The 27,717-nt window shown below is 45.2% G+C and overlaps 1 protein-coding gene across 1 annotated transcript in view; it reads left to right on the forward strand.

The window, feature by feature from the left end:
- Positions 1 to 27,717, forward strand: part of ADAM12 (ADAM metallopeptidase domain 12) — a 325,460-nt gene that overhangs the window by 181,993 nt on the left and 115,750 nt on the right. The window contains exon 4 of the mRNA XM_074373406.1: positions 23,230 to 23,308. Within this exon, the coding sequence (XP_074229507.1) occupies positions 23,230 to 23,308 (79 nt within the window). The remainder of the gene's footprint in view (positions 1 to 23,229; positions 23,309 to 27,717) is intronic.

Genomic DNA, 27,717 nt, shown 5'->3' on the forward strand with positions numbered 1-27,717 from the left:
TATTTAGATGGATAGTGTATGGACCTTCCAGCCTAAAGAGCGTTCCTCTTTGAAGAACAGAGAGCTTTCATGCATGGATTTCAAAACACTGTAAGAGAGCTGCTCTGAAGGCCAACAATAAGACTTAGGAGAAGCAGCAGTGTCAGGTCATGACACCTAGGAGACCTTTCTTAAGCGCTCATCCCTGTCCCTTGACAGTTGACGACTCCCTCTTCCGAGCCTTGCTGTGCTGTCTGTAAATTGCTCGCCCAGCACCTAGAACACTTTATTTATACTTACTTACTTCTAGGTCGCCCTCACTAGACTGGAAACCTCCTAGAGTGTATGACCTTGTCTAATTCATCTTTATATCCTCAGCTCCAACCAAGCCTGGCATTTGTAGGCACCCAGTGTTTATGGCACGCATTAATACGTAACGCTGAGCACAGTCAAAATACAGAAAAAGCTGCTGTGACTCGGCGATAATTTTTTAGCATTCAAAAGCCATGATCTTTTTCTTTTTCCCCCTACAAGGTCAAAAATGTTTCTAAACTGCTTCAGCTTTCTCTCTAGGGTTGGTTTTGTTTGTTCTATCACAGTCAGTGCCACTCTTGATAGATTAATAGAATTAGAAACTTAATTTGATTTTGACAAATCCAACCAGCTCATTTTGAGTCCAATGGATAAAGAAAGCAGTGCTGATTAATGGTATCTTGTAGAATGGATTGATCACAGGAAAGAAACCAGAATAGAAACAATCTGGGCGATGACTTAGACCGAAGGCACAGTTACTTGCTGGGACCCTTGTAATAAATACAGTGGTGCCAAAGTAAGCAGCAAAGAAAAACCCACACATTTTTTAAATTGAGAATGCAATGGACATACAACATTGTGTAAGTCTCAGGTGTACAGTGGTGTCGATTTGATGCTTTTTTATGTTGTGATAAGGTTACCACTGTAGTGTTAGCTGATTCCTTACACTCATGTAATTATCCCTTCTTTTTCTGTGTTGAGAAGAATCAAGATCTAGTCTCTTAGCAACTTTGAAGTATTGTTGGCTATAATGACTATGTTGTGCTCTAGATCCCCAGGATTCATTTAGCTACTAGCTGCAAGTTTATACCAATGCCCCCACCGCCCAGCCCCAGGTAACCACCATTCTATTCTCTTTCTGTGAGTTCAGCTTTTTTAAGTTCCTCATATAAATGAGTTCATACAGTATATGTCTTTCTCTGACTTATTTTATGTAGCATAATGCCCTCAAGACATCCATGTTGTCGCAAATGACAGGATTTCCTTCTTTCTCGTGGCTGAGTAATACTCCATTGTACGTATACACCATATCTTCTTTTCCCATTTATTCATCGATGGACGCAGGTTGTTTCCATATCTTGGCTATTGTCCAATATATGGTTTGCAAATATTTTCAGCCATTCTGTAAGCTGCCTATTCATTTTGTTGATTGTTTCTTTTGCTGCGCAGAAACTTTTTAATTTGATGGGGTCTGAATTGTTTAGTTTTGCTTTTGTTACTTGTGCTTTTGGTGTCATATCAAAAATCTCTTTGCCAAGTCCACAATGTCAAGGAATTTTTCCCCTATGTTTTCTTCCAGGGGGGTTTTATAGCCTCATGCCTTATGTTTAAGTAGTTTGTCCGTTCCAGGTGAACTTTTGTGGGTGGTATAAGATAGGGGTTCAGTTTCATTTTTCTGCATGTGGTTATCTAGTTTCCCTACCACCACTTACTAAACAGCTCATTGACTGTTCTTGGCTCCTTTGTCAAATATTAGTTGACTGTGTATATGGGGGTTTATTTCTGGACTCTATTCTGTTCCATTGGTCTCTTGTGTCTATTTTTAGGCTACTACTGTACTGGTTTGATTACTATGGCTTTGTCATATAGTTTGAAATTAGAAAGTGTGATGTTTCTGGCTTTGTTCTTTCTCAGGACTGCTCTGACTCATTGGAGTCTTTTGTGGATATATACAGATTTTAGGACTTTTTTTTTTTTTTTACTATTTCTATGAAAAATGCCATTGGAATTTTGATAGAGATTGCACTGAATCTGTAGATGGTTTGGATAGTATGGCTATTTTAACAATATTATCTATGAACACAGGATATGATATCTTCCCATATGTTTGTGACTTCTTCAAAGTCTTAAAGTTTTCATTTTACAGATCTTTCACTTTCTTGGTTAAATTTATTTCTAAGTAATTTATTATTTTTAATGCTACTGTGAATGGGATAATTTTTTCAATTTCTTTTTCAGATGTTTTATTTTTAGAATATAGAAACATTACTGATTTCTAATGTTGATTTTATATCCTATAACTTTACTGAATTCATTGATTAGTTCCAATAGCTTTTTTGGGGTGGAGTCTTTAGGATTTTCTACATATAAGATCATATCATATACAAATAATGACAATTTTACTTCTATTTTCTGATTTGGATGCCTTTTATTTCTTTGTCTTCCTGATTGTTCTAGCCAAGACTCCCAGTACTATGCTGAATAAGAGTGGTGAGAATGGGCACCCTTGTCTTTTTCCTTATAATATAGGAAACGCTTTCAGTGTTTCCTGTTGATGTTAGTTGTGGGCTTGTCATGTGTAACCTTTATCGGGTTGACTTATATTCCTTCTATATCCAACTTGTTGAGGGTTTTTATCATGAAAAGATGTTGAATTTTGTCAAATGCTTTTTCTGTATCTATTGAGATGATCATATAATTTGTATCTTTCATTCTATTAATGCAGTGTATCCCATTTGTTTTTTTAAACATTTTTATTGATTTATAATCATTTCACAATGTCGTATCAAATTCCAGTGTAGAGCACAATTTTTCAGTCATACGTGAACATATATATATTCATTGTCTCATTGTTTTCTCTGTGAGCTGCTGTAAGATCTTGTGTATATTTCCCTGTGCTTTACAGTAGAATCTTGTTCGTCTATTCTGCATTTTGCATTTGTTGATTTGCGTGTGCTGAACCATCTTTACATCCCTGGGATAAATCTCACTTGGTGTATAATCCTTTTAACATATTGTTGAATTTGATTTGTTAATATTTAGTTGAGAATTTTTGCATCTATATTCATCAGGTCTATTGGTGTATAGTTGTCTTTTCCTGCAGTATCCTTATCTGGTATTTGGCTTACCAACGGGTATTTCTAGCTTTATAAAATAAATTTGGAAATGTTTCCTCCTCTTCAGTTTTTTGGAAGAGCTTGAGATGGATTGGCGTTAATTTTTCTTTAAATGTTTGGTAGAATCACCAGTAAAACCATCTGGTCCTGGGCTTTTCTGTGTTGGGAGGGTTTTGTTTTTTTTTTTAATGGAGTCAATCTCCATACTCATTATCAACCTGTTCAGTATTTATATTTTTTCCTGAATTAGTCTTATTAGATTGCATGTTTCTCTAGGGATTTATCCATTTCTTCTAGGTTATCCAGTTTGTTAGCATATAATTATAGTCGTAGTCACTTATGACCCTATGTATTTCTGTAGTATGAGCTGTAATGTCTCCTTTTTCATTTCTGATTTTATTTATTTGAGTCTTCTCTGTTTTTTTTTTCTTATTTGTCAGTTTTGTTTATCTTTTCAGAAACCAGCCCTTGGTTTTGTTGATCTTTCTGATTGTTTTTGTAGTTTCTACTTCATTTATTTCCAGTCTGATTCTTGCTTTTTTTTTTTTTCCTTCTGATAACTTTGGGCTTAGTTTGTTTTTCTTTTTTATATTCCTTGAGGTGTAAAATTAGGTGGTTTACTTTAGATGTTTCTATTTTCTTAATATATGCACTTATCACTCTAAAATTCCTTCTCAGAACTGCTACATTTTTTAATGGTTACTTATGACAACTTGCAGTAAGAATGGTAGGAGATTCCCATATATTCCACTTATATTCATAAAATAAATTACACAGTCATGTTGATTGAGGGCTGCTTGGGTGGATATTGTCAGTTGCATGCCATGTTTTTCAACTCACATGCAATGAAGACATTTTTCTCTTTTACTTTTCTACAAGGAACATTTTTTTATGAAGTATTCTGATTTCACCTCTATATCTCCTTTCATTTCATTTTTCTGTTTTCAGCCTATTTTTGTTGTGTTCTAGCATTTTTGATGGCATAAAATAAAGAGTAATAAATAAACAATTGTTTTTATAAGCATACAAACAAATATGTTGCTTTTCATATTTTGCTCGTTTACATAAAAGAGACTCTGACACTTGTGTAAGCTATTTTGATGTTTATAGGGGAAAAAATGGTATCTTCTAGTGAGGGCTGGTAAAAGCCAAAAGGGAAATAAAAGGAGTATTTCTAAATTTTTCTAACAAGTTTGATTTGAATTGAAGGTGTAAAATTCTCTTAATTCCATAATATGAATTGATAACAGTACTGTGTTATCAGAAACAAAAATCCTCTGATATGGAACTTTGTAACTGTAATTTTTTTTTCTGGATTGTTTGAGACTACATTTATTCTCTCCACAAGACAGTAGACCACATTTATATAGAAAAGACTTTTGAAATGGCTGTCATGTTTGACTTTGTCTAACAAAGATGCTGCGATACTGACAGTCATTTTTCATGTCAGTGACAGTCATAAGTTAAGACACAAGAGCTTACCTAATTATTGTTAGGGGGAAAAAGTTCCAAAATTAAATTATAGACTAAAATTTTATTCCAATTGAGGTTAACAAGCTAAATTGAATGAACTTATAGAGATTTTTATTTAATGAACTTAAATTAAGGTACCAAAGACTTGAATGGCATGTTGTTGTATCCAAATGCTTCCAACCAAGTCTTGTTGGCCAGAAACCTGACTGAAGAAGGGCTTCTGCAGCCACTGAGTTCCCATCCTCTGTATCAACACAATCAAGCAGGAGGTACTTCTTGACTCTGATACTTTATTTTATCTCATTCATTGTACCCTGCTTATTTTTCATTTGTTCTTTTGCAGATCTGAATCTAGGTTCTCCCCAGGCTTCCTTCCCACATTCTTAAACCAAAATGTTGTTCACTCTTGTCTTTTAAATAATCAGTTGGAAAAAAAATATTCCTATCAGAGTCTCAAATCTTTAGTAGGAAACTTTGAAACAGGTCTGGAGTCAGATTTATTTAGGTGCCAATCCTGCATCTGCATTTTACTACAAAATAAGTCATCTCTTTGTGCCTTAGTTGTCTCTTCTGTAAACATGGGCAGAATTATGGGACCTAGTGAGTCTTTTTAAATGTTAAATGAGAGTGTGCTTAGCACCCTTCATGACACACAGTCGGGACTCAATAAAAGGTAACCGTTATCATTACTCCATAATAATAATTATCAGCATTCCACGTCTCACCAACATCAAATCTTCTATCTTCTGATCTTTTACTTTTTTTTTTCCAAATTTACAGTCTGATGCTGTTTTCTGTATCCCTCTGAGGTAATGTAATTCTACATTTCTTAGTACTTCTTGACAACCTGGCCTCTCCTTTCATAAACGGCTCTCATAATAGTTCTCATAATGCCACCGCAGCAGCATCCAGCCGTAGTGAACACAAATGCATTCGACAAGGCTACCGGCTCTCGCTCACTCGCAGTCTCTTCTTGGCACATCCCTGCTTTAAAAAACGATGATCCAACAACAGGCTCACTGTAGTGCTATACACATGGGTTGCCTCTTATTTAAATGAAGGGACCCCTCTTCTGAAATCTCAATGACTTCAGATTTCTTCCCAAACTCCTAGAGGAAGAGTCTGTGGTCCACTGACATCACACTCAAGAATGGCCTTGTGTTTAACCACGTAAATCTCCATACTTTAGGAAACCATGAGAGATTTTGTTAAAAGCCCTTGTGAATTAGGTTTTTATTCCAATTTATTTTCGGTGAGTTCATTATTTGGGGGCTAAAAGAAGATTACCATATTTTAGTTACACTATTGCTTCCTATACAATTGAAACAAAAGAATCGTATTACTCTGAGATAAAATAATGCAGAATGTAGTTAATTCAGCTATTTACTTATTCTGAACACAAGATAGAGTCTGGCCCAGATCAGTGATTCAGAGAGCTCCTCGGAATTGCAATGTCTTGCCATTTCTGGTTTTATATTCTCTCTACCTTTCATGTGTCTTAAATTTCATCTAGCGTCTTTACTTAAAATGACAGTAAACTCTCTTTTACATCGTATATAAATGAATCCCCTAAGAGGCCTTGTGATAATTAATCCCATGCTGAAGGATAACAAAGCCAGAATTTTGAATCACGGCTTTGGGCAGAGAGCGCTGTTTACCCTTCTCACTTGTGTTGTGAATGTTTGAAGCAAAGGGTGGTGGGGTCTGAGAAGGTCTTAAATGCATAGTAATTCATGATGCTTTCTTTCAGATGGAGTCCCCAAGGATGTTCTTAACTTTACTTGGGAGGGTTCTGCCATTGTTACGTGTGCTCGGTGACATCACTGAGCTAACTCAGTGCACGGTCTGTTTTATTTTATTAGCCACCCCGCTCCCTGACCCCTAGGCCTGAGGACCGTGGTGAACTAACTCCCTTGGAGGAGCTCTGGGTGGTGTGCGGGGTGAGGGTGAGGACAGCTGTTTGTCGATGCTGCGCTCACACACAGGGAGCGTGGATTTCCAGCCCACGGCTTTGGGGAGAGATCTTCCAGGGCCCGTATGCCGAAACAAGGGAACGGAATATCCGGCCCACCTTTGGGGATGGAACGCCCCCTGGGCTCGCTTGCATGATGCCGTGGCCCCCGTGGGGTTCCAGAATGGTAACAGAGAGGCCTTTCCTCTCCCTCCACAACCAGCCTGCAGGGCAGCCGGCGGCCGGGCTGGTTTCCCGCAGCGCTGCACAGTGTGATGCCTCTTCCGTGCAGTCCGGAGGGACGAGCAAAGCCTTTTCCTGCCACCACCACCCCCACGACTCCACATTTGTGACACACGAACACCCCATTCCTGCGTTCTCACTCCACACGAATGAAATAACTAGGTTATGCTTCAGGACTCCTTGTACTGTTCCTCAATTGTTTCTGATGAGAGAAAAAAAAACTTAAAACTGCATTTATAGGCAGTTTCCAAAGCAAATCATGTACACAGAAAAAGAAAAATAGACTCGATGCTGTGTCTCTGGCACTCTTCAGCGACTGTCTTAGAAACATATGTTTAAAATAAAAACTTTTAGAAATCTCTTCTTGATGTTCCAATGGTTTGCCTGTTTTGGTTTTTATTTTCTGAGCAATTGTTTTTGTTACGATTAAATAATAAATAATATTTCTGAACACCACCCCGCGAGCGGGCCAGCCACGGCTGACGAGGGTTGGGAGTCTCGGCACCTGGCGGCAGCCTGGCGCCCTCTGCGTAAGCCGGTCCTCCGAAGGTCATGTTTGCGCCCCTCCGTGGCGTCCTCTCCTCTCTTTGTAAATGCCCCGTCTCCTTGTGTGTGGTGCTCTGTTTACTTGGTGTGGGTCCTTGTCAAGTGATGCCGTGGGCTGTCATTGTGTTTCTGACCATTCCTGCGGGATTCTGGCTCTGAAGGTGGTCTGCATGTCTCCCCATCACTCTGCCTCCCTCCGACTGGGCCGCCCCCCACTTCTTGAGCAGAAACGCCCTGCTTGCCCGGGGCAGGCCCCCGCTTCTGCGGCTCTCAACTGCATCAGCAGCAGAGAGCAGGGAGGACAGGGTTTGCTCCAGCCCAGAGAGCGAGCCAGTCCACACGAAGCATCTGTGGGACTTTGCCACAACCAGCTGCCCACCCACCTCAGTCCATCCGTGGCCGAGTCCGTTTCACTTCCCCGCTGCCGCCTTCTCCTCACCTTGCAAGACGAGAGGGGCGTTCTCCCAGCGTGGCTTCCCCGTTTTGCCGTGGACATTTGAGGGGAGTGGTGAAAGGCCTGAAACAGAGCAAACGGGAAGGGGAGCAGCTGGTGGGGGGAGGGCCAGGCTCATCCCAGGGGAGCTGAGCTTTCTGAGAAAACTGATTGTGGGGCCCCCTGAACTGGAGGGGGCAGGATTGCTGGATGGCTCGTTCCCATGCACGAGATGCCTTGCGTTGGGGGTTGAGGGGAAGGACCGCCCGCCTCCCTCCTTCCAGAAGTGCGCTCTCCTCCTCTGCCAGGTCGAAGCATCCACACGTGGGGCGAGGTCTGTTCCAGAAAGCTATGAATAGCCGGGCAGCCAGTGTGTGGGTTAATGTTGGGCAGAGTGGCTGCACAGACCGAAGCCAGCCTGCCCCCGCCACCTCCCGCCCCGACAGGCTCTGAAGGGGCGTCTGCATCTTCCAGGAGCTGTGCCCGAGCGCGGGGAAGCGGGCAGCTCCAAGATGACTGAGGGGTTTCTGTCCTTCCCAGGCACAGGCCGTCTGTGAGGGGCCCCTGAAGACCGTGCAGTGGTCTTGCTCCTTGTCCGGCTTTCCCCCTAGATTGGCGCCTGGGGATGCCGGGAGTCAGCGGGGAAGTCAGGCGGCTCCTGGACCAGGTGATCAGAGTTAACATCAGCAGGAGGGGCAGATGGACACCACGTGTCTCCACGTGAGGTCCCTGAGGAGGACACACCCCCGAGGAAGGATTTTGGTTAAGAATGTGTAACCTCATTGAGTCACAAGTGAAACTCAGACAAACCCCAGTAAGGAACATTTTTATTTTTCTGTTTAAAAAGGGAGGGAGACTCTAGTCTTCAGAAATGTCAACATCATCAAAAAAGAAATGCAGCCGAAAGGTTTCAAGTGTTTCAAGAAGGCCAGTGGTAACGGTGCAGCATCAAGGGCGGAGGGATGGCGGTGGTCTGCGACCAGATGGTGGCGATGGTTGCACAACTCCCTGAAGATACAAAAATCATTAGGTTGCACATTTTGAATGAGTGAATCACATGCTGTGTGAATTATTTCTCAAGGTTGTTACTATTTTAAAAAAAGAAGCAAGGGTACATGACCACCTAGTGCAATGCCTGACCCTAGACTGGATTCTGTCCTGGAGGGGGAGTGAGTGCTGCGGAGAGCATCCGTGAGCCAGCCGTCAGTGTCGGAATACGAAGGAAGGGCGAAGAAAAGCACTGCATCTCTGTCGTGTTTACTGACATTAACAGCTGCGCTGAGATCAGGAGAACAGCCCTGCTCATGGGAAATACACCATAAAGTATGTGGGGGCAAAGGGCCATGATGTGTGTAAGTGTGTAATCACCCTCAAATGGTTTAGGAAAAAACGTGTGTGTGTGCACGTGTGCGTGTGGGGTAGAAGGTGGTTGGGGAGAGACAGAGAGAGAGACAGAGCAAATGGAATAAAATGTAATGACAGACTAGTGCTCTTTTTTAAAAAAAATTGCACATTCCTGGGCCCAGGTCCCCCAGGATGCTGACCCCCTGGCCCAAGGCAGGTCCACGCCCCTCCTGTGATCGGAGGCAGAGGTCCAGGACGAGAGTCAGTGGTTCTCTGGTGTCCCGGCCCCAGGCGTCTGCTGACGCACTGCTCAGGAATATTCTCCAAACAGTCCAAGAGACTGAGTCAGCATCGCGATTTCTTTTTTTACACATTTTTTCCTCCATTAACTTTGAAACTTTTTGTGAAACCTTTTAAATATATTCAAGAACAGAGAAAACAGTATGTGACTCCTCCCACGTTCTCAGTGGTTCTCAACTGTGGACGATTTTGCCTCCCAGGGGAGGCTTGGCAGTGCCTGGTGACAGTTTGGGTTGTCACAAATGAGGATTTTTACTGGCTTGTAGAGGCCAGAGATGCCGCTAAACATCTTGCATCACCCAGGACAGCACATCTTTCCCAGCACGGGGTTATCTGGTGCCAAACGTCAACAGTGCCAAGGCTGAGAGACCTGCCCAGACACCCATCACCCGGATTCAGTAAGTTTTAAGACTGAGGTCATTTTAAACAGACACCAGACATCATGTCATTTCACCCCTCCACACGTCAATATGCATTTCTACAATACAATGGAATTTTCTTCTGTGACCACAGTGCCATTGTCACACCCAACAAAATTAATAATAATTCCCCAGAACTGGTGCAGATGATGACCACTGCAGATTCACACGTCCCAGGACGGAGCATCCTCAGACCCCCAGAGAGCTGGAATGTGATTGTTTAATTTTGGAAATGTCCACCCTTATGGGAAAAATAAAGAGCACTAATTTGACATTTTATCCATTTTCTAATTTGATCCCTTTCTCCTGTCTGCTAAGTACAGGATGCATAATTGTTTTCTGACCCCCCCAAGAAGTGTTGGTCAATTCAATCAGCTTGCAGGTGCTTATGGTCTTTTTTCCCCATGAAACTATTAGGAGAGATTACTGAGGCAGATCACTGTAAATTACATTTTCTAATGATTAAGTTGTGCCTTCCACCCCCTCCGCATACTTTGCTATTTTTCCCCCCAGACACATGGAAAGGTTTCAGCTTTTAATGAAGAACTCCTTTCTGGAGCATGTTTTTAGAATATGAGTTTAGTAGCACACATGATGTAACCCCAGTTCCCAACTTTGCGTGCAAGATCTTTGTATGAAAACGAAACCATAAATCCCATCTGAATTCTAGCTGCTGGGCTCTTTAGAGGAAGTGTTCCTGTTTTTCTTTTTTAAAGAAACCACAATACTATCATCTGAGCAACAGATCCCTGGCTGAGAAGCCAGAAGTACTGGAAGCATTTTCGCCTTCTCTCTGGCCACAATGTGTCCAGAGAAGTGAAGTGATGCTCCACACTGGGCGCACGGAGCAGGTTTCCATGTCTGCCCCATCCCCAGGACCCCGTGGGGACTCAGCAGTGGGAAGTTACACCGAGAAAAAAAGAGCTCTAAGCCTGAGCTGCGTGCCGTTAGATGTGTCCTTGCTCTAAAGCCAGCAGCTTTTGCAAACAAACGCGCTCCACGTAAGTAACACGTTAAAATGCCTGGACAGCCAGTGAGCTCTGACAGGTTCAAAAGCGTTAATAGCTCACTGCTTCAACCAAACAGGAGCTAATGCATCACCCAGGTTGTGGTTTTTAACCAATCTCACAATTTGAGATGATGATGTCTATTAAAGATCGCTATTTTTCACGACCTCAGGTAATACTTCTTCAGGAATTGCATTACTTAACTAAATCAGCAAGGTAGTTCATAGCGCCCTATCTTAAGAGCAATGAAAGCAACATAATATATCCCCAACCATCGTCCGGACTAAACTGCCTTAAGTACCTGTAGAAAATTAGCGGTCGGAATTAGCCACACTCCTTTTGTAACCTTAGGGAGCCGGACTCGAATAAAAAATGAAGGCGCTGTGAAACGTGTCCGTTTAGCCTTGCAGTCCCCACAGGGCGAGGTGAATCATTCACACCCCCGCTGGGGGAGTGCTGAGTGGCGCGGAGAGAAATCCGTCAACGGCCTGCTGTCACCAGTGTCTGCTCTTTGGTTCTTCTTCTCTGAGAGTTCCACAGTGTCAGAGCTAAATGCAAACCCTTCCAGGTACAAAAAGAAAGAAAGAGAGAGAGAGAGAAAGAGGAAGAGGAAGGAAAGAGAGAGAGAAAAAGAAAGAGGAAGGAAGGAGGGAGCCCGCTTGCTGATCAGCTAGTCAATCAACTGAGCACTGAGAGAATAGTTACTGGGAAACAGAAATAGTCACCTTGTTGTGGTTTCTTTCTTTCTTTCTTTCTTTCTTTTTAAGAAAAAAAAAGAAATCAGAAGAATACTTCTTGGGAAAAATGCAGCAACTAGAATTCAGATGGGATTTATGGTTTCATTTTACAGTTTTACATTTTACAGCCCTTCATTGTCCCAAAGACATGGATTTTTTAAGCAGCTGTCTCTCGGGCACGGGTGCCTGCTCAGAGCTGGCAGCAGTCTGTGGCTTCAGAGTGCGGGGGGGGGGGGGGTGTGCTCTCGGACTCCAGGCAGGAAAGAGGATGTTCTCGGTGACAGTGGCTCCACACACCCAGGTTCACACCCGGAGGCCCTTGTTAAAAAAGGAGAAAGACGCCCATTTCCAAACCCAGGCAGGTCACTTGCTAGCATCAGCAAGAGGGTCTGAGCGTTTCCGGGGCTGCTTTAAAGAGCTCCAAGGGCAAGGACCCGTTTTCCGGCCCCGGGTCACTCCTGGCATCTCTCTCAGCAGGGTTGGTGTGGAAATTTGCAGAGCAGAACTCCCTTTGAGCGAGCAGGAGAGAACAAATTTGATGGAGCACACGTTCTGCGAGTCTGGTTCAGTGTAGGTCAGTTTGTAAGGAGCCCAGCTGGCTGGGCTGCAGGTCGGCCTGGGAGCTGGCGGGCTGGCTTCCACCGAGGCCAAGAAAATCCTCCCTTTTGCCTCAGAGCAGCAATTAATAAGCTCCTCAGTGAGCGGCGTGGGTGAGGAAGACAGGCTGAATGGTGTCCAGCTCTCTGTGACACAGTCCCCCAGGTCCCCAGGCCTGCGGTCTCACTGGCCCCCCAGCTTCGCGCCACGTGGAAGATGCCCTCTCTCAAGACTCGGCTGCCGTGGGAAAGGTCTGTGCAGCCCAGACATTTTATTTTTCAGGTTTGAAGCTGTGTGTCCGAGGATTCAAAGGTGTTTTGATTGGGTGGTTCTGAATAGTCTGATAACTTTTTTCTAACGCTAGAAATTGAGAAAATTCTCTTTGAAGATTAAAATATATATATATATATATGTGTGTGTATATTATTTGTTCCACAGGATGAAGAAAAGGCCAGATCTATTCTAGGTAGTGGAACTTTTAAGGGTCAAAGTATGTTTCATCTCTGAGGTTGTGTGTGTGTGTGTGTGTGTGTGTGTGTGTGTGTGTGTGTGTGTGTGTGTGTTTGGTGGTGGTGGTGGTGGTGGTGGTGGTAGTCTTTGGTTTCTAGACTAGAAAGAAACCCTTTCTCAGACTGGAAAACCACAGCCCCTCAGTCACGACTCACTGTTGTCTCTGAGTGCCCCTGGTGTATGTCTCATTCTTGATATTTATGTCCTTCCAAACATGTTTTATTGAGCACCTACTAGGTTTCAGGCCCGAGTCGAAGGGCTGAGAATACAGAGGGGATGTGTAAATGTGATGAGCAGAAAAACAGAGCGGGGTCCCTCCTGCAAGTGGGGAGCAGAGGAGAAGCAAGATACAGAAAGAAGCAGGCAGGGAAGGAATGCTGCCCCAGAAAACGCCATTTAGGGTGAGGGCTACTGGTAGCTGGCCGTGCAGAGAAAGAGGAAAGAATGCTCCAGACCAAGCTCAGAAGGCCAGAATCCCGCAGAGCCTACGTGAGGAGAGCTGGACCCAGGGGGTGGGGTGTGTGGGGGTGGGGGGTGGCCAGTCCACACGGTGGAATTTACTGTGGGTTCTGGAGGAAGCTGTGTATGGTTTTAAATGAAAGAGTGACATGATCTGATTTTTGTGTTACAAACTCGACACTCTGGCTCTTGTGTGGGAAATGGGTGGTAATGGGGTAGCAGTGAAAGCAGGCGGCAGGGATAAAGGCGATCACAGAAGGGTGGGGAGGGAAGTGGCGCCTTGGACCAGGGAGGTGGGCGGTCAGACAGACGGAAGCTGACAGGTTTGTTAATACTAATTGCTTGCATTCGTTCAGCACATAATCTGCACTGGGCACGCTTATAAGTGCTTACTGTGTATTATCTTCACGAGAACTCTGTGGGGAGGTCCTGTTATCCCCATTTTAGATGAGGAAAATGCAGTACCACAAGGTCAAGTTTTCTGCCCAAGGTCACAGAAGCAGCAAAAGGTGGGACCAGATGAGCTCTCGACCACTGTTGTCATCCTGCCAAAGATGTATTTTGAAGGTAGGTTTGTCTGCCTTCAGATTTCTCTTACCGAGAAGTGGATCAGCCCAAGCATTCCGCAGATTCTGACCGAAAGCCTTTTGGGAGCCAGGAACTGGTCTCAAGGCTGGAGCCTCAAATGTGATTAAGGAAGACCTCACCCCAACCCTTGTGGGGCCGAGCCCAGCGGGAGAGACTCTTCTCTCAGCTTCAGTCCCTCTGTGCCCTCTACTCAGTTATTCGATGAGGTAGAAGCATTCCTGCAAATCATCAACCGAGAATTTTGTTGGAGGCGAGGGAAGCGTGCCTTCCCACGTACAGGCGAGGGCTGCGGGCTGGGTGGGAGGTAGGCTGGCCCCTCACAGCCTCGGTCTCTTGCCACTAGGCAGCTCTGTGAGCCTGGGCAGACTTCTTAACACCTTTGAGCCTCAGTTTCTACATCCGTAAAATGGCCATAATACCAGCCTCACATTGTTACTGTAAAGGTTTAAAGAACCCCTAGCTGTCTGCACATAGTAGATCATGTCTGGGCTCCTGAACCGCAGCTCATGGATACCACCTCCGTGCAGGGCAGGACAGGCAATTAGAAAATGAACAGGCTTCTGGTGTCAAACCTACTTGATTATTTCCCAGTGATGTTTAGCATCAGTGAGTGAATTCCAGTGGGCTTGATGCCTCGTGTACTTCACTACTGAGTTTTCCATACACCTCTCCGTGTGGAAGAGTGTCGACCTTTCCTACACCAATACAATAACAATAACCACACTTCGGTGCCCACTCCTCAGACTAGAGGTGAGCAGGACCCTGCCTCACGTCGTTCCTAACTGCTCCTTTCCATTCTGAAGCCATGGCAGCAAGTGGGAAATGACACAACCCAAGCTGCACTTCCTCTCTGAAAGGCAAGTACTGGCAGTCAATATAGTGTCCATTTAAGGGGAGTTGAGCAGAAAAGGCAAATAAATGTAAGGTGGACGTGTAGGTAGACGTTGTGTAAGTGTAGCTGTAAGAGCCTGGATGGTGAAGTCAGACTCGCTACACGGTACTGGCTGTGCCACCATCGGCGAGTCATTAACCTCTCTGAGCCGAGGCGCCTCATCGCAAAACAGGCACCTGCCAACCAGGGCTGTTGTGAGAGTTTAATAAAATATTGCTCGTAAAGTGCTTTTGCTTAGTAAGAGTTCAAACAAATGCTAGCTACTTCTGCTGCTCTGACAGCCCAACTGGTATTTTTCAAAAGGAAGAAGGGAAAGTTCTGAAGCCTCAGAAGAACAGCCGTCTACCTGCGCTGGCAGGAGTGTTCCTAGAGCACCCTGGAAGCTAACCTGTAAGCTATTCCTGCAGTCTCTTCTGAGCTAAGGGGGTGTGGGGCTTTATTGACCTTTGGAAATAATGGTTTACTGGGTTTTCAACTTTTCTTGTTTGCCAGCTCTGTTTTCCTAAAAATTATGTTAATTCAACTTGATAAATCTCATATGATGAAGACGGTCATAGCACACCAAGAACAGCCTAGAACAGCTGGAAGCCCACGTTCAAAAGGCCTTGGACCTATAGATGGTCTTTAAGAAGCAGAGAGAGTAGCCTGAAGCTTTAGGCTTGTGCTGAATGACAGCCGTGGAACTCCAAAGACAGAGGTCCACCGTTTGTCACCTGCTTTTACCTTTCAGCTGGAAAATGCAATTGGCAAGTCATGAGAGCCTGCTGTTCTTAAAGAGATTTCCCGAGTCTCCAATTGTCAGCAGTGGCACGTGTGGTCGGTTCATTTCAGGAGTGGACATGGTCATCTGAACAGTCAGAGATGACGGGAAGAACAACATATTTCAGTGTAAATGCCACAGGGTTGGATGCAAAATTCTGCATATTTGTGACTTAAAATGGAAGCAATATATTAAGAAATTATTTTGCAGGAAACTCAATTGTCCCCTCCAGTTTCGAAAATGCTGTGTTAACAGTTTTATTTATTAAAGTTTGTTAAACTAAATGAAAAAGAGCTGGAGAAACGGAACTTTTTTTTTTTTAATTCCAGGGGGAAAAAAAGTTGTTTTGATCATTTTGAGTATTTTAGCAAATGGAAAATAACAAAAGAAAACCCAACGTCAGTGCTTCATTGTTCGTACAGATGTACAGTTCTAAATGGTCAGGTTCCCCAAATGCTGAAGTCGTAACCAAAAATAATTTGAATTGGGGGTGGTTAAATTGAATTGAGTGCTAAGAGAAACAACATAAGCCCCATTTTGCATTGTGGAGAAAAATTATTTCAGAAGAGGGAATACAATTTGCAGCTGCTTAGTTTTCAGACCTTGGAAGCCATGTGCTGACATGTCTTCCTGGCAAGGCAGTGTTGACCAGTGGTTAGGACGAGGCTGGCTTTGGAGCCCAGTAGAGTCAAGGTGAATCTCTACTGGTACGGCTGTGTGGCTTTGGACAAGTCACTTAACCTCTCTGAGTGTTTTCCTCTTCCATGTCAGGCGGATGATAAGCGCTCCTACCGCACAGGGTCTCTGCCAAGAAGAAGTAAGAAAGTGCACTTGACAAGCAGGTGGCCCAGGGCCCCCCACACACTGTGAGCGAACAGTAGCAGAAGTAGGAGGGGGGTGGCCGTGCTGATGAAGACGAGGGGACATGGGTGTCAACAGTGTGCTTTGCTTTTACTCTCAAAATCAAGAACACAGAGCCTAAGTTATTTAACGGGTTATGATGACTTTTCCCATAAGGAAGACAAAAGGCATAAATACTTGCAAAGACCAGGTTCTGAAAGAACTTCAAGCCAAGCTGAGATGTAGAAAATACCAGATCTCTGATTCTTTCTTTCCACTTTCCTCCTATTATTTCATACCTCCATGCCGTCTTTATAGTGAATGATTCAGTTGTCTGAGCTCTCCATAAAATGGTCCAGAAGATCCCATGACATCAGCATTGAGTCCCATGGTTCCAGCCAGCCTTGAGTTTTCACTAAAAACCAGAGTGAATTCTTCCAGAGTGTGGAAGAATCCAGAATCCAGTCTGGGTACATACTGGCTTTTTTTCCCCTCAATCTTTTCTCTGTATTTTTAGCTCTGGTTGAGGAATAGGTAATTTTCAACAAAGGATATCTTTTTTAGTAACTAGGAAAATCCTGATCATGGGTTTTAATTATGATTTTTAATGCACACTGCATTTTGTTAACGCTTCAAGCAGTTTATCCCTCATAGGAAAGTATTTGTAGCTGTATTTCCAAATTCTCATAAAAGAAAACCATTACCCAAATTTATATATGAGTGATTTTGTAATTTGTGGAATAATAACTTGTGGTGGAGTAAATCTTCAGCAGGAAACTGGGTTGGATCCTTTGAATACCAAGTGGGTTTCACTAGGAAGATCACTGAAGCCTGCAGCGTTGGTACGATTTAATTGCGAAGAGTATCTGAAGTGCCTTCTGGTGTTAATTGACAAACAAGAGCTGTCTTACGTCACTTTTGCATGAATATGCTGCATAGAATTAAACCCGCAAACCATACGCATGGTCTTCAAAGAAAATAATAGGAAAAAGATGACAAGTCATCAATGAGATTTTCAAATTCTAAGTAATTGATGCCCATCACTCAGTTTTCCCTTCCTTGTGTCTCTTGTTTAAATGGTTCTAAAATTGATGTCAGCTTGTCAGGGTTGGTCTTGCTAACCTGACAGCATTTGGAACTCTGGAAATAACAAGGGAGTGAATGTAATACTCTCCACCCCACATCCCCCCTTCACGATCAGTAACAGTAATTTGGAACCGTGTTTCTTTTATTTTTTAATTGATCCAATTAGTTTGAACACATTGTATCCAAATTGGGTTGCTTTTCGGTAGTAATGATTCTGTTGGTGACATCCGTTTATTAAGTACTTACTGTGTGCTAGGCTTTGTACTAAGCTTTGGGAGGCAGTTTTTGCCCCTTAGTTTACCTAATGTGGGAGAAGACAAGTGAATCAAAAAATGAAATAGAACAGGGAAAATCCTGCAACGGAATCCAGGCAGAACACAAGAAAAGAGTTAACTCACTCCGAGGGTGGAGGGAGCTAGAGGATGGCTGGCTCCCAGGGGTCAAAGTGAGCAGATGTTTCTTCCTGCTTTCCTAATGCCTTGGGGAATAAAATACGTCATTTTGGTGAAATCCACCTCATTTAAACAATATAAATTACATGATGGTAAAATTAGGGCAGCGTCATTTCAATATTGATCTAGAAAAAGCAACTTGGGGGGTAACTTTTTTATTTGAGTACTGAAATCATTTCAGAAGGGCAGCAAATTTTATAAGGAAGACTGTTATCTACGTCATAATGTGTTCATGTAAATTCCGAATGATCATTTTCAGCCCCATCCACCCAAAGACTCTGAAGTCAGAAAATACAATACTCAACTGGAAAGGACGAGGTTTTACTTGCTCTCACATAAAGCAAGTGTGTGCTGTCTGAGTGTCTCCGTCTCTCTCTCCAAGCCCCTTCCTAAGCCTTGGATTCATAGAGTCAACTGCTTGCTGGACAGATCCAAGGGACCGTCCTCGGGCACCAGGCACTCAGCGCGGCCAAGGCTGAACCCATCCTCTCCTTCTCCTTCAGGAATTTCCTGTCTTAGTTGACAACTGAAGTTCTGAATTCTGCCCTCTGGGTTGGAAGCCTTTCCTTCAACTCCCCTGTTGCTCTGGATGTGTCTCTATCATGGGGCCCTAGACACTCTTTGGGTCTGTCCTCCACCGGATAGTGAGCTCTTGGGATCTTATTCCCAATGTCCAGCACAGTAAATGTTGGTTAAATGAGAAACTATTGAGGTGCCACTTGTAACAGCAAAACGAATGGGAAACAGCAAAATCCATCCCTGGCATTTTCTTTTCTGGTGCAGAGAGGAACAGAATGCCTCGTTAGACCAGCTAATCTAATAAGCAGAGAAAAAGGATGTTCTCATGAAATTATGCATTCACCTTCTGTCTCCATTTGCTGACATAGAGAATCCATCTAATTGGATTTTTCTCCTTGGGGAAATCTAAAGGGAATGGGTTTATTGCTGTCACAGTTCCAACGAAGCCACTGTCCACCCACCTGCCTCCGCTTCCTCAAGGGACCTTTGACTTCTGGCCCCTTTTAAATTTGACACACGTCTCAGAAAGCTTCCACTGAGTGTCTTCTCAGTTACATCCACGGCTCCTTGGCAGGTCACGGCACCTAAGGAGGATATGAAGTTACTGGGGTTGGGAGGGGATAGCCCTAGACAAGAAGGGAATGTGCCTGCCGCATTCTCCTCAAATCCAACCGTTCGCACTTCCACCCCTCATACATCCATCCGTGATTCCGCGCGATGGGTCCTCACCCAGCACTTGGCACAGTGCCCCCAGCAGGCACTCAGTAGTTGGCTCTTGACCAGCTTATAAAGACAGCGCCACATGGTGGTGAAAACTGGAAGCTCTGAAGCAAAAAACAGCTGGATGCTAGCAGATACAGCATGACCTTGAGCAGGTAGGTCCATTAGCCTCCCTGTCTCTCCTCCTTGTTTAAACTGGGATAAAAATAGTATCTAACCCACAGAACCAGAAACTAAAGATAAATATAAAGGGCTTAGCATGGTGCTTTGGCTGGAGGTAGGACCACATTGAGCAAAAAGCCTTCTTGTAGCTGAAGTTCTTGACGGGATACAGATAAGCAAATAAACTGATGAATAAACAAAACAGGAAACCAAAGGGGTCGTATGATGCAGGGAATGGTGGTGGGGGTGTTTAAACTAATATTTGAAGGATGGAAAGGAGCCAGCCCCGTGAAAAGCCTTGAGGAGAGTGTTCCAGGCCCAAGGCTGAACAAATGCAAAAACCCTAAGTGGGAGAGGGTGTGGAATGTTCTAGGAGGAGCCAGAAGGCATGGTGTGTTGGCTGCGGGAAAGTGAGACACAGGGGAAGTAGGTGTTGGGATGGTGAGGTTGAGAGCATCTGGGAGACCGCGGGATACATTGGGACTTCATTCCAAGGGGGATGGGAAGTCATTCAAGGGTTTTAAGTGGGGCAGTGGCAGGACCCCAGAGTGGGACCGGGACACTCGGTCTCTGTCCGAGGATCTTCACAACCTGAGGGAAATGTGGAGGGGACCATCTGGCACTGAGACGAAATGGGAGCAGAGAGGGGAGGGGTTCTGTTACGGAGTGTGCAGACCACAGGCCCCCATCTCCCAGCCCCTCGGGGTAGTGTTGGCCAGGGGCCGTGGGGGCCATGCCATCGGCTTCCATCCGTCTCTTACCCGAGCCCCTCGCGGGACACTGAGGCTCGAGAAGGCTCTGGATTTTCTGGGGTCTCATTGCTGAGCATCCATCCTCACCAAGCGCCCTCCCCCCGCACCGAGCGCACTCCCCCCGCTCCGTCTGAGAGGATGTGATACTCAGTGATATTAATGCCTCTGAGCTGTAAGTCAGGTTTCTTTTCTTTGAGAAAAACTCAAAAACGGGTGTGTCATTCAGTGTCTTAGCTTAGGGGGACACCCCGGGCGGGGCTCAGGAGCCCCCATGTCACCGTTTTCCGTGCAAGGGGACATGGGATTGTACTTCCGACCTCTAGAGTTCTAAGTATGACAGCGACCGTAGTTGTGGATGAGTGACATTGTCACATTGAAAAGCAGTGGGTTTTTTCAGCAGAAATATTCATGGGTCTTGCTACTACTGTACTAAGTCACGTTTTAAAACCTTATCATTCATTTTACGGCTGCTGACCACCCCCCTCCCCATTCCTCTTGTCTACGAGTTTGCCAACTGTCGTCCACTGAAAGCTCATTTTCTCCAATCCCTGGCTCCCCTGATGGATTTCCCCTGTTTCTCACCCGTGAAGGGAGTCATCTCCTTGGACATCCATCTAAACTAGTTTTCAGGTGGAAAGCCTTGAAATTCTCTCTCTTTGTTCTACAGATTCCTGGATGTGTTACTCCTTTTGGTGTTAGGTATTCATATACGTTATGTCCAAAATGAGGATCCAGCATTGTTAGGAATGGAATTCCTGAATTATTAATAAAATAGGAGATAAGTAGAACAAAATGACTATTGAACAGTAGACAATCTAAGCAATAAAAATAATATAACTTAAATTATATTAAGTTTTTTTTTCTCCTTTCTCCGCGATCTTGAAACTGACCAAGCCCCTTCCCTCACCAAGACCGCTAAGCCGTTATGGGTCCCGTCCCACGCAGGTGATGCTCCTGGTCCTTCTCCCTGTCATCTGTGCTCTGAGCATCTTCCACCTGCTGGTCTGCAGCTCTGCCCCCTGCCTCTCTCTGCGCCCATTTCTCCAGCCTGTCCCTTTATATGACCCCTCTTCACACCCCATCTCTTTGCTTCCCTTCAGTTTCGTTGAATTTCCCTGTCCTCGCCTCCTTGGTCCACCCCCGGAGCTGCCCCTGCCAAGGTCACCAGCCTCCCACCTGGAACTCTGTTGTGTGAAGGACGACCACCAACTCCTTCTCCAAACTCATCTCAGCCTCAGTGGCCTCTCCCACCTCCCCCGCCCACTGTCCTTCTGCTATTCCTGCCCCTCCAGGCGGGGCTGCTGGCAGGGAGCCTGCCCCGGGGGTCCTGTGACCACTCAGAGGACGGACGTTTAGAAGATGGGAATTTGAGACCAAAAGGCAGCAGGGTGTAAACCTCCCCCCGCAAGATTGATCTCCTTCTGAGAGGAGGGAAAGGGGCGCGGAAGAGTGTGCGCTTTGTCAGCGAGAGTGAGAGATTGTCTTTGTTCTATATTTTTGGCACCTTCTTCCTGAACACTCGTTGTTAAGTAGAGCACAGCTCAGACCTGCTGTATGGGTCTAACTGATTTAAACCAGGCATGTCCTAAATATATCAAAACCCATATGAAACAGGGAGAGGATTCTCAGTCCTGGACTTGGCTGGGAGGGGGTCTGGTAGGGAAATTGTTTCTCATCTGGTACATTTGTAGCATCCCCACTTCAATTTCTTCCTGTCCATTTTTATCAGGACTCTGGTTGCAAAGCCCAACTCAAACGAGCTGAAGCAACAGATAGGGGTTCCTTGAGGACAGGGAGAGGTGAAGTGGACTCCCGGGGCACCTGGAAGATCTTCCCTTTCTGTCCTTCATCACAACAAGTGATGGCTGTGATTGCCCCGGGCAGTGTCCTCCTGCAGCCAGGGACCAGGCTGAAGGCAGCCCTGTGTGCACATCCATGAGGCTTTGAGAACAAAGAGGAAAGGCCTCTTGTCCAGAAGCCCCAGCTCCTAGCATGCTGCAGGGAAGATGGGTGATTGGTTAGCCTGGGTCCCATGTTTATGTTGGGCCTGGGGGTAGAGTGACCCCTGCAGAACCCAGTGGTGTGAAATGCATTCCCTGGGCAGAGGGGCAGACAGCATTATCAATACACACTGCCCCTCCTGCAAAGTCTAGTATTTAAAATAACTCTCGACTCATTATTGCCCTAAAAGATAAAATCTAGAGATGTTTAGAGCCCTTCCCTGTCTCCCACCAGCCTGGCTCCCCACATTCCAGACTCCTAGGTCTCCGGGTTTTGCCACCCTCTGCCTGGAATTCCCTCCTCCCCCCAGCCCTCCATTGCCTGGCCGAGGCCTACTCCATCCTCCGTAAAGCCTTCCCTTTTGGCTGCACTCCACCCACTGTGCATCACTCACCCAGTAAGGCTCTCTTCCTGCGTCAGTGACAGCCACCCCCTCACTGTATTAGGTGTTGTCTGTCACCTCGCCAGGCAGTATCCTTAATTATCTTTATATGCCAGCAGCTAGTGTATCACCCAGCACATAGTAAGTACACAGGAACGACCTGTTGCCATGATGGTAAAAAGAATAAAATATGCATATTACAAAAGAAATCACAAAACAGCTTAAAACCTAAATGAACTCAGGCTTTGCTCCCATCAATGAAGACCTAGGAGATTGCGTGTAATTTTAGGTTGGATGAATAGAGGTTTTGCTCCACTATTAGTTCATCTTTGAAATTCAGTATTTTATTGTGTCCAAAATCATTTTCCTCCCCTCCTCCACCACTGCCGTTAACATTTAATCATTGTTCAAAACTCTTCTTTGACATTTTAATATTGACAGCTGGTTCCCTCACCTGCAGGAGAATAAGCAGAGACAAGATGGTGTCTCCAAAATTATTTTTCCTGTAATAGTAGCTTATTATTGGAAACAGGTAGCTTCGCTGCTAACTCTAGATGGCAGAGCCTGGTAACTTCCAGAAATATGGTTCTCCCAACTCAGAAATCTGCGTGTGCTACTCGGAGAAGGGTGCGTGTGCACGTGTGTACACACACCTGCGTGTGTTGGAGGAATGAGGTGGAAGGGAGTGGGGAAGGAGTGTACTGTGGGGGCCACTGTGCAAAGTGCATGCATCTGAATCTTGCCTGCCTGAGTCTCCTTCTGATCTCGCTGGATAACCTGAAGAGGTTAATGGCCCTACGGGAGCCTCACGGGATCACCTGTAAAATAAGGAGGGAGTCAGATCCCTGCAATGCTGCAGCCTAGACATTCACGAGCAACGTATCAGTGAGATTCTACGCTCATCTGTGTTGTTTCTCTTTTTCCGCAGAGGTCTCATTGCTAGCAGTTTCACGGAAACCCACTACCTGCAAGATGGCACTGACGTCTCCCTCATTCGCAATTACACAGTAAGCCCTGCATGCCTGGACCACCGTGATGCTGTGCTGTCAGATCTGTGCTTAACCTCGGTAGCCATTTTATCCTAACCAAAGTCACGTGCCCAGATCCTTCACTTAGACCCCAAAAGGATCTTGGGCATCACCTACTCTTTGGGCATATCTGTCATTGTAACACCGGAAAAACTTGGCCATGGCCAGGTATATGCCAGGACAGTCCTTAAAGTTGTGGCCTTATTGCAGGCTGGCTTTGAAACCACCTGCCAGTGACTCTGGGATACTAAGTTGGGCGATTCCCTCCTGGCAAACCACGCCAAAGTCAGAGATGGCTCAGCAAGTGGTCGTCCCTGGGCTGAACTCGGCTGCACTGAACTGGGAGGCTCCTTAAAGAAATTCAAAGGAAAATGGACACTGCTTAACTTTCCTATTTTAAATCTATCCACCATGTCAGTATCATTCTATATCATGGTTGTTACTCTGATGTGACATTGATCACCTCTTAGTCAGCTTCTGTAGTATCTGAATTTTATATGTAACTCAGACGAGATGCTAATTTTACTTGTTCCTTCAACAAACGCTTACTGTGCTCAGCTGTGCACATGTGCATATGGACACTCAGAGGGAGCTGCTGTCCTCTGAGGACTAGAGCGGTTACTTGTTTTAAAGAGCTCTGGGTATTTGCTTTAAAAAGAATGAACTTAAAGAAAGGCTGTAGTTTATAACTGAAGTGTTGTCAAGTAGCCATTTTGGTCTGCAGTAATTTCTCCCTTCTCTGCATTAGACCAACACTTTTCTTTATCACATGCTTGGCACATACAAATTGTTACCTTCAGACTGCCAGCAGTATGGTGGAGTGAATCGATGCAGCTCTCCCAGCCTGAAGAAAGCTTGAGGGTGAAAAATAAGCAGAGAAGAATTTTTGTTAATGCCTGACTAAGCTCAAGAAAGTCACAGAAATCCCCGGGAGGTAGAAACAAATTGGGGATATAAGCTCAGAACAATAGGCTGGTGCACTGAGGTCATGGGACCCCGGTGGGCTATTCCGGACCCAGAGAGAGGGCCCGGTGCTTGGGGATTGAGATAAGAGAAATGAACATCTGCAACTGGGGATCCCTAAAAAGCTGGGCCCCCAAAGAGGTGGTTCCTCTGTGAAAAACGGACAAGAAAAAACTCCAGTCCAGAGAAGGGGCAACAGAGAGAATTGCCTCCATGTGTCCTGAATTGAAGAAAGATTTCAGAAATAATGGAGCAAGTGAAACCCCAGCTAGACTCACAAAGTGTTTGTTTGGCATGAGGTGGACTGGTGTCCAGATTTCTAATACCAGCATGGAAGTGGAATTCCCAGTCAATATATTGACCTCAAAACTGGTCCCAGATCAACGACCTGGGGTCCCCTGGGCCCAAGCTGAAGCCAACCCCAAGTACTTCCACAGGGGTATTTCTACAGCCCAGCTTACATGAGTTTCCCATATCAAAAACAAAGAAGAAGAAGAAGATTATCAAAGATGAGCCCAAAATCAAAATTACAAAACACACAATTATAAAAAAAAAAAAAAGCCAGTGTAAGTGACAAGGGAAGCAAGAGAGTTAGCACCTCCAGGAATGCTAGGTAATAGAAAAAGCAGGGAAAATGTTAACTATTTTAAAGAGCACAGAAAAGGCCTAATAGAAATTCCAGAGTGAATACGGGTGAAAAACAAAAAAAAACTAAAGAGGCAGCAACAGTGCCCCTCTTCTGTTTAGGCCATCCAATGGGAAGTTGGTTTATATCATTAAGGAGCAGTTGTTGGTTTGAGAAGGCAGAGGGGACAACGATACAAGTTTGTCCCTGTTGAGTCTGTAGTGGGACAGCCAAGTAAAGGTGCTCAGGAGGCAGTCTGATATACGAGCCAGGGTACAGGAGGAGGATGGAGGTCTTCAAAAAAGGAAGACCCGAGGCTCCATCTCAGATGCAAGGAATCGGCGCCCTGACTTCACCTAACTCTCTACTCTTTTTTCTCTATCTCCTAGAAGGATCTCATTTAAAATGTGCTTTTAGACTTAGCAGTAAAGCTCTCCTCACAGTGTAAATTGTCATTCCAAATAGGAACAGAAAAAAAAGACTTCCTAGAAATGCTTGACCGTAGGCTCGAGTCCTGCACGTCTAGATGGTAGTGGATGGTCCTTGTCTCATACGGACGCTCTAGAGGATGGAAGATAAGCTTTCCAAGATACTTTAAACAGCTTCATGTTTTCTGGTTCAGTCTCTCTGACTAATTTCCTTTTCTTAGGCTTTTTTTTTTTTTTTTTGGTCCTTTTTTCTCAGTTGGGAAGAAAAATGCAATAAGAAAGAAGAAGAAATAGAGAGCTAGATGAGTGAGGGTCTAACAGCTGCTGGGTGTGTGTGGGGCTTGGATTGTGACGGCTGAAGGCTGTAAATCCGGGCATCTTAGACAGCTGCCCGGATGGAGGGGCGCTGGAAGGTTCATGGTAGTTGCCTCTGTCTGGTGGGAGACTCCGTTTTCTAGGATTACTGTGTGTGGGTGGGAGGAGGGGCGTTACAGTTCCTTTCCTCCTCCTCTGTCCACGAGGTGATGGTATAGACGGGCAAGCATCTGCTTCACCCTCTGCTCACTCCCTCATTCCTCCCCATGGAAGCGTCTTCTCAGGGAGATGAGGGCAGGAGGGGGCAGGCCCTGTAACCTCTGGTCCCAGCTAATTGGGGAGCAGGTAGAGTCCCTGCTTTGGAGAGGCCACCAGGCTAGCCTTGCTGTCTTCCCTCAGTCAGCGGTGGCTGAGCCTTGCCCGCCCCTCCGCGGAGTATTCCAGGGAACAGTCTTCTGCAGCCCCAGCCTCCCCAGGATGGGCCCCAAGGCGTGGCTCACAAGAGCAGGGCGGGGAGATGAGGGGAGATGAAGGTTGGAAATTGCAGGGAGGCTCCCTTCTGCCCTGACCTAAGTTGAATCCTCTAATGAGATATGCCAGGAACCCTTTCTCTGGAGGTGGTTAAACCGATAGTGTGTTTTGATCTTCATCGGACTCTTTGAGTCTCTCTTCAGGTGAAGCAGCTGGAGGCTAGGTTAATTGACACCCCTAAACCTTCGGAACCAACCACATACACTGCTTTTATAATTAGAAAAACAATGACTTTTTTTGTAATCTGGTGGCTACCTTCCCCCATTCCTTTGAGCGCCATTCTGAGCTGTCAGTCGTGTGACTGTAAAGATGAGGCGTGAACAGTCTTGTGCACTAAAGGCAACCCGCAGAGCTGGGCAGCCAGTCGTCCCAGCAGGAACCCGTTAAGGGGAACTGAAGGCCTGTGAAGGCCTCGTATTGTCTTTCGTGGTGAGGAGACACACACAGCTTTGGGGGTTTAGTTGCTATTGAATCGGGCTGGGAGACAAAAAGAAATGTGCTGACTCATCCCCTTTTCCCTGAAAGTCAGCACACAGTGAATTTCCCTAAATTTAAAATTATGCATAAAACAAGAACCACTTTTTGACTATCTTGTCTTTCTTTTTTCAATGTAGTCTCTCAACAGTCGGTGTGAGCTGGTTGACCAGCAGACTAGTGGCTGCTTCTAATTTTGGAACTGCTCCCTTTTATCTCTTGGTCGTCCTGACAGGATGACATATTTGTGGCTTTATCCTTTGCTGGCCACATCTAAGGGAAGATGTTGTTTTATACTGTCTCTTCTAATAAGGCCTGTGGGAGATAAAACACATGACATTTATGCTATTTACACCCCAAAAGACAACTCTGGGAATGGCCACAGTGGCCCTCCAGAAAGTCTCCTGAATATTGTCTGTGCTTTGATCCAAGAGCGTCCTTCTTTGGGGGGTGGGGAGGGGGATCAGGCGGGATTACGTTCATTCATTTATTTATTTATTTTAATGGAGGTACTGGGGATTGAACCCAGGGCCTTGTGCATGCTAAGCACACACTCGACCACTGAGCTATTCCCTCCCCTCCTCAAGAACATCCTTCTGTTGCATGCGTGTTAACTGAGCACCTCCACAGCGCCAGGCCCTGTGACTGCCACTGAGAATACAGCGGACATTACAAACAGACAGGGGGCCCACGTGGGGCCTGGAGGGAGGAGACTGGCGTCATTCCAGGAATTAAAGACTTAATTAAAATCTGTGCCAAGCACACCGAAGGGCCTAATCTGCTCTAAGGGACCAGGGAAGGCTTCGTGGGGGAAGGAATGTGTGAACCGAGATCTGAAGGTGGAGGCGGCATGAGCCGGGGATGGGGAGGGGAAGGACATTGCAGGCTGAGTCCAAGCTCTACTTGGAAGTGGGGAAGGGTTTATAATTTGACAGGGGCCAGGGTATGTAGGACTTGGAGGCCAAGGTGACAATTTGGTTGTCATGGAAGAGTATGGGGAAGCCATTAAAAGTTCTCAGCCAAGTGGGTGTCATGACTAGGGATAGGATTTG

This window comes from Camelus bactrianus, chromosome 11, assembly GCF_048773025.1.
Source record: "Camelus bactrianus isolate YW-2024 breed Bactrian camel chromosome 11, ASM4877302v1, whole genome shotgun sequence".
Taxonomy (NCBI): Eukaryota; Metazoa; Chordata; class Mammalia; order Artiodactyla; family Camelidae; genus Camelus; species Camelus bactrianus.